The 7,283-nt window shown below is 49.8% G+C and overlaps 2 protein-coding genes across 2 annotated transcripts; one reads left to right on the top strand and one right to left on the bottom strand.

Moving 5' to 3' along the window:
* Positions 1–573: 573 nt before the first annotated feature.
* Positions 574–2,571, bottom strand: KY384_007479 (uncharacterized protein; the record flags this gene model as incomplete). Its single annotated transcript, XM_044815970.1, has 4 exons — positions 574–1,377; positions 1,431–1,982; positions 2,055–2,243; positions 2,281–2,571. 4 exons carry the CDS (start codon positions 2,569–2,571, stop codon positions 574–576), a joined length of 1,836 nt encoding a protein of 611 aa, XP_044666610.1.
* Positions 2,572–6,542: 3,971 nt separating this feature from the next.
* Positions 6,543–7,140, top strand: KY384_007478 (uncharacterized protein; the record flags this gene model as incomplete). The annotated part of the gene is made up of 2 exons (XM_044815969.1): positions 6,543–6,617; positions 6,757–7,140. 2 exons carry the CDS (start codon positions 6,543–6,545, stop codon positions 7,138–7,140), a joined length of 459 nt encoding a protein of 152 aa, XP_044666609.1.
* Between the last annotated feature and the right edge of the window lie 143 nt (positions 7,141–7,283).

The following is a 7,283-nucleotide window of genomic DNA, read 5'->3' as shown; positions in this document are numbered from 1 at the left end:
CGGGCCCAAAGAGGAAGTGTGGAAATGACAGGTGCTGGATCTGGTCTAGCAGGCACGGGAAGAAAGAAGCTTAGAAAAGTGTCTTTTAGGTGGATCTGGGGATCTGCACTTGCTCCTGCGCCCAACGATGCGTGACTGTGGAAAATCAACATGCCATCATTGACCAAGCTCGATTGTGTCTGCAAAAGACTCTATGAGAGTCGCTCTGGTGGGGTGAGCCGTGGGGTAGAGCGACATGAGTGAAATCTATGATGTTCATATTTTCGCGTCGCCTGGCGGTCGCGGACAGGCCCCCTGGCAGCAAATTAGCAACCCCAAAGCCTAGACCGCCCCTTATGATGCTGGGTTTCAGCCATTATTTGCGTAATAGTGGCTTGAATGTTGATCAACCGAGGGTGATCATCAATAAGAGTGTAAGGTTTAACACAAGGCAAAATCATTGCTAGGCATGAGCTTCGTGTAACACTCAAAGATGAGATTCGTTCATCCTAACACAGCCACCGTTCTAATAATGTATTCTTCACAGCAATCATGTAATGTCCCTAGCTGAGGCCGCAGTTGTAACATCATTCGTCACTGCGCTTCCTCACAAAGCGGTGAGGGAGAGCGTGATTCCTTCCTCGGTCTCCCCCGAGGACGAGCCTTCGCAAGAGGAGATTGACTAGCTGGCGGTGTCAACGGCATGTTCCCTCCCCACGCAGAAGTCGGAGACAGCAAGTGTTCTCCGGGTTTTGCTGGTGTTATCGGTGTCTCTTGGTTGGCAGACGAGCCTCGAATAGAGAGACTTTCCTGACTCCCGGAAGGAGGAACGCCGGGGCTTGGGGTCGGTGAATGTGCCGAGCTGCGGCGTCGAGCTCCACGAGTTCCGGAAGAGACTTGGGTGTCGTGCTCACTGAACAGAGTCCCCAAACATTCGGTAGATCGCCTTGCTCCAGTCTTGTTTCTCGGGCTATAGTTTCCAGACATATCATTGTCAAGCTCGTTTTCAGGGTATGCCTCAGTCTCCCTTCCATCGTCGATGTTCTGCTCGAGCTTTTTGGAGTTATTTGCACGTCCTGTATCTAAGGCATGTTGAAATCTAGCAAGCCTTGGCGTGGCAGGTCTTGACGTCGAACGCTCACTGGATTTTGTAAGTACAGGCCACGCGTTGATTTGGTGCTGATAGGCAGATTCTATGGCTCGCTCTTGGCTACCATCAAGACGCCAGGCTTTCTTGAGATCGTCCCGACTGCGATATGATCTCCAATGGCCCAAACAAGTTAGAACCCAGGGCCGGTACACGTAGACAAACCACTGCGCAGCGCGATCCACAATCTGGTAGATCTCGACAGCATCTTCGTTTTTCCTGATGTCACCATCCCATATGCATTGCATATACTATTAGCTGTCAGATCGTTGTTCAAACAATCACATGTGAGTTCGTCACTCACGTATTGGTGCATCAATTTCTCGTCCTGCTTTGCGCATCCATAGTCTGAGACATACGCGAGCCAGACCTTGGCTCTATAGCCAATGAAAGTAAAGCAGATGACCGGTAGGATATCGTGATGCAGTCGGTGCCAATACTCGGCGTTTGGATTGTGCCGGCTGAGGTCACACAACATCGCAAGTGCGCATGAGGCGGCATTTGCTGCTTGACAAAAACATTCCGTGACTTTGGCATCCGAGACCCCATCGGCCTTAACTTCGGCTATGGCGAACGGAAAGCAAACGTTGTGTTGAGACCCCTCATGCATCGCATTTCGAGGGGCAATGGAAGGGCAATATCGCAGCCCTTTGCAAGCTTTCAGAGATTCAAAACTCAGTTCCTGAAACGCTTTGTTGAAGAAACCCATGGGCTCCCGAAGCTTTTCGTAAATTTGAATGGAGAAGTAGAAGTCGGGCTTTGGGTGTGTTGGGTAAGGTGCAAATGGCAGTATGCGACATTTGTCGGCTTCGTTCCACATCAATTGAGTCCCGCCACTAATGTTGCGTGAGACTCTCTGCCACTAGAAGAAAAGCTCTACTCACCTGGAAATGGCCCCTTGTAAGCTGTCATAGCGTGTAAAACGCACGGGTTCCTTGCTGCTGACCCAGTCCGCGAAGACCGATCTTTTCAGTAGATCCATCCACGCGCCCTCATCTTTTTTTCTCATGTTTTCGGCGTCCTCACACATGGAGGCGGACGAGTCACGACGGACCCTTCTGTACTTAAATCCACTATTGAATGGGTCAAGCTCGGTTTTGCTAGGGGGCTTGCAAGGCTTAGCCACGGACCAAGAATAAGAACAGCACATTTACTCTGGCTTGATCTTCTTCCGGGTAGGAGAGCTCGGATACTGGATTGCCACGAGAAAGGAGTTCATCTTTGAGGGAGGCGACATGCGCACCAAACGATCGTTGACAGAGCTTGTCCTCGCCATATTCGATCCCATTCTTACCCAGGGTCTGCTGATTGAGGTCTCGCTCAACCTTCGGGGGTTTTGGGGCAGGTTTTGGGGAAGTGGAAGTTGAGGGAGCTGGAGTTGTGGGAGTGGGAGTTGCCACGAATCTTTCGAACAGGTTTGTCAAATAATCGAAAATAGTATCCATAATGCAACAAAGTGGCGGGGAGTAGAGCCTTTTTCCGGATTTGCGTGGCTTGCAGAGGTAAATGGTGAGAAGGACCTCCATATTTATGCTGAGGCGGGCAACCGACAAGCCGTCAGATGAACATGCCAAAGCCAATGAACAAATTGAATGCTTGATGAAGCCCGTGCATCGAGGTCTCTAGATTGGCATTCATTCTCAATGTTCGTTGAAACGGTAGAGCTCCTGAAGCTACCGACAGATTGTCGAGCATGTGTCGGGGCGGTGACAAGTTTTCGCGGGCATTCACTGCATGGAGGGTCTATAGATAATGGCAGGTAGGTTGTGCAGTCTTTACTGATTGGCCTCAGTGGAGCAAAAGCATTCAACAGCAGGTTTGGGAACGTTTGGGATGACTGGTGAAACGAGCCAGATGAATATTTAGATCTTATGGCTTGCGATAGCATTAAGCCGCGGGGCTTCCGCACCTTGAGAGCAACAGCCATATCTGGCCTAGGAAGATTTAACGCCCCATTCGTTTGCTGTTTCAGGGCTTTCATCGTAGTAAAGCGATGCGACTTGAGCGTCATTAGTTGGGGGCCGGCGCCTAGGTGAGGACAGCGTTGGTCAAGCTCGAGAAGCGGAGGCCAAAACATCTCCAACCATGCTTGCGCAGAAACAAGGCTGCCCGGCTTGATTTCCCGAGTTCCCTTCTTTTGACTAGCAGTGTATCCGATCTTGGTCGCTATTTGGCGAAAATGGAGTCCGCGCGTTGTGGCTTGAAAGCCTTTGACTGTCATTGATGGCGATCGCAAGTATTGAGACGCCCACTCAGACTGTTGCGCACATGTTGCAATGCCCCAATGGATCGCGCGGTCAGAGATCACCACTCATTCTCAGGTACCTCTCTTCCCACTTGGTCAAATCGTGTAGTCATGAGGTTTCATTGTTTGAGATAGCCGATCAGGATGACTTTTTTATAAAGCACGTTCAAGGTGTGAGAGCTACCTCCGTCCCTCTTAGCAGTTTCACAGGCCCAATATAAATGCAAGGCCAATGAAATGTGGCCCGGCTCTTTCATTTCCAGCAAAATCCAAATTCATGCGTAGCTGCCTGCTTGATCCATTCGACGATAGACTCTTGCGTTTGCTTTATTTACAAGCAGCTACCGGAGGCTGATCACGTTTCATGTGGGTCGTAAGACTTTGCGCCATTCTACCCTCAACCTCAAACAAAGCAGATTTGGCGTTCCATCGCAGTCTCAGCCTCGTTGTCATGGCCAAAGGATGGTAGACTTCAACCCCACTGTGATCAAGCCATTCCAGTGGTCTACGCACCAATGAATTCATATTCACTTCTATATGCCTTATTCAATATTGAATGTTTCATAAAATGCCCCCGTCACATGTGATGTGACACAGTCTTCGGCCTCTCAACCCTTTCCGTATTGGTAGGAGGATCTGTGTTTCTGGCGCCGGGTCTGATGCAATGAGTGGCGCTATTATCTTTCTCGTGATGGCAGATCCAGTCAACGGCCACAGCTGTCAGTGAATGGGGCAGAGTGCCGTGCAGGGAGTCGTTAGGTATGAAAGTGGGATTGGGGGATCCAGGAAGGGGGCAGCAGACCAAGAGACTTGTGAGGACAAATTAGCGCTTGATTTGATCGATTGGTATCACTCAACGTACTTCCATTGTAGAGTATCCACCGCGATCGGATGGGAGCGAATGAGGTGGCAAAACTCTAGAGATAGTGCTAGGATCTCGTGTCGGTCCACTTATGTAAATTCGAAGCATCAATCGTAGGCTCCTTGGTAGAATTCCATTTTCAAGGCTTCAAGACCACCCGTCTTCCCTTCAAGCAGTATATCATTTTGAAGTGTATTGTGGAGAGAGACAAGCTTTGCCTTTGGGACCGGGTGCACGGCTGTCGTGACCTCTTGACAATTCCGTTTCCATTCTCTTTCACGTCACGTCTCGATCTTGCTCGTCGGTTTGCCAGACTCGACGAGGACATCGGGCTTTGTACCAAGCTACTTTTCCCATCATCGACGACGGTAGCGATGCTTTTTGCGCCGACCAATTGCCGTTTCGAGGCCTCATGACTTGCCGCTCTTGTATGGACAGTCCTTAGGTGCGCACGGCTCTTGCGTGGATTTGCGATGTGTGATATGTTTGGCAAGCCAGGCGGGGTAACTTCAGGTGTAGGAGCATGGTCATGCTGTCAAAGGTCTCTTTCAAGTCTAGCCGATGGCGTCACAACGTCTTGTATTCCTCGTCATAGCGAGGCAAAGACTTGTAGTAAGGGCTCGGGCATTCATCCATCGCATCCAACCTGGTTCTGGTTGTCAAGTCGCGGTTTGCTATCCAGCGCGTCGATTTTCTTGAATTCGTCTGCTTGCCATTCTTCTATGTCCCACTCTTCACTAGCTACAGCGCGCGTAGGGTCTATGCGGGATCTGGTGCTGATGTACGGAGGGCCGTCGTAATGTCCCGCGACTGGAAGCAATGCGGTTGATTGATCCGGGTCTTCTGTGAAGCTCAGCATAGTGACAGCTCCAATGTTTGTCCCTTGATATGTCAGAGCTCAAGAAGTGATGGACTTGGTGAAAGGGGATGGTTAATAAAGGGAGCATGGGCCGGAATCATTTTGTGTTCCTGTAGGGAGCCAAGCGCCAAGCCACTAACGACTTGGCGTGACTGCCAGATGACTCTTCCAATCCATTCGAAAGAATGTCAACAATAATGTGATCCTGTATTGAGACTCGCGCTTTTACTATCGCCGACAACGAGGATGGCCAGCTCTAGTGATTATGTACACTCTGTTAAGACATATATGCACATTCGGTTTACATCGCTTTGTCACTTGTCATCCTTAACAGAATTAAAGGAGCCTGCAAGGCGGGGAAGCGCCAGCGATGGAGGATGCAAGAGTTGCTACCGATGACGAGAGTGACATCTCTACACAGGAACTCTCTGACGATGGGGCTATCAACGTATGGCTATTCTCCGAGCCTTAGAGGAGGTGGGGCGGCGTAACACAGTCAGTGGAGAGTTTCTAAGAATTTACAATGGAAGCTCCGAGGCTCAGAAAGCCTTTCCAATTCTGATAGACCTCAAGAAGCAAGAGCATCTCCAGAAGTGTCAAGCGCAACACCTTGTCTACACTGAGAACAGAATGTTGCCAAGGAAGCGAAGTGAAGCTCTTGGTGACCAGGCTGCTACTGACGAATCCGAGCCCCTTGAAATGCATATCTCCGAAGGGTGCAATATGATCAGCTGGCATATGCCTTTGGCTTTGGTACAAAATTCAGGGTAAGACGACCAGTCGACGGCAATGACAATTTTGGGTTTGACATTCTGCTCGCCCCTGCTACGAACGATTTCAGCGATGCTGTACAACCTCCTCATTTTGTCCTTCATATGCACCTGAAGTCTGGGGCTTGGATGATACGGGCAAACTAGAGACCAAATTGGCAAGCTTACATTAAGACCTGGGAGAACTACCTCTTTCTACCGTCCAACGACTCAATTGCCCGTCAACGGCATGACTCTTACCTTTCAATTCACCGTCTCAACTACCGAGGAAGAGAAATATTACCTCAAACATCGAGAAGCTTCACTTCGTCCACATAGCTTGAGATTGGGGTGGGATCTGGTCCCCAAGAGTAGCGTGTCCGGTATCCCATTCGAGTGCGACACCGTCTTTGATGAGACAGTGTTTAGTTTGCAAGAAATTGGCATGGGAACCTTTGGTACAGTATATGAGGGCTTTCACCCTCGGACCGGGCAGCCATGAATTACTAAACGGCTTGAGATGAAAAGCGAAAATGCGCAGAATGAAGTCAGTTCAGAAATAGAGGCATTGACCGTGTTGCAGAGTGCTAGTATAGGCGTCACTCGGCTGTATGCGGTGAGAAACGGGCGTGGTGGAGAAGACATACCCTCCGAGGGAGATGTATTTGATTATGGAGAAAAGCATCCCTTTTCTGAAGCTCATGGAGCCAGAGGATGCGAAAAGCTGGCAGGACAAAAAATGCGTCGTTTTCAATCTCCTGGTCGGCCTAAATACGGTACACAAAAAATGGTTCATACATCTGGACATCACTCAACAAAACCTTCTCTATTTTCAAGAGGTTTCCCCGCGTGCGACGCTAAATGATTTTGGCAAGGTCTCCTTCGAGCCACAGGCTAAGGAGACTGCTTTAGCAGCGTGGCAATTCCTCCCACCTGAGATTCAGGAAGACAAGTGGTAACGAATACGGCCAACGTCTTGACATCTGGATGCTTGGTCTGGCACTAGCACGTCAGTACTATGGTTTTGGCAACCACAAAAAGAACAATGCGCGTAATAAGCAGGGCCACGATATTCTGGTGAGGGGTCTAAGAGAAGACCGAAGATCGATTATCTCACCCATGCTTGCTGACATGCTTGCCTGGGACGCTTTACACCGGCCGTCAGCGCGACAGCTTCTGGCTCATCCAGAGTTCGGTCTCTGCAAAGCACCAGCATTTAAGGCAGGCTCAAAACGCGAATTATCAGGCCCTGCAAAGGCCGAGGTACTTGAGAAACAATCAAAACGCGGCGGCGGATGAGAGATTCTTATGATTTTCGAGAAGCCAGATGGTTCAAGCCACGAAGCCGGAAGGAGGCGAAATCGAACTGCTGGCTGGCAAAATTGGGTAGATATTTACCTGCTCAGGATTCAAGCACTAAAGCTGGTGAGAAAGTACGGCCT

Source organism: Bacidia gigantensis (genome assembly GCF_019456465.1).
Source record: "Bacidia gigantensis strain McMullin 20006 chromosome Unknown contig_278, whole genome shotgun sequence".
NCBI lineage: Eukaryota > Fungi > Ascomycota > Lecanoromycetes > Lecanorales > Ramalinaceae > Bacidia > Bacidia gigantensis.
The sequence above is the reverse complement of the archived record's forward strand: the minus strand, read 5'-3'. Positions and strand labels throughout refer to the sequence as shown.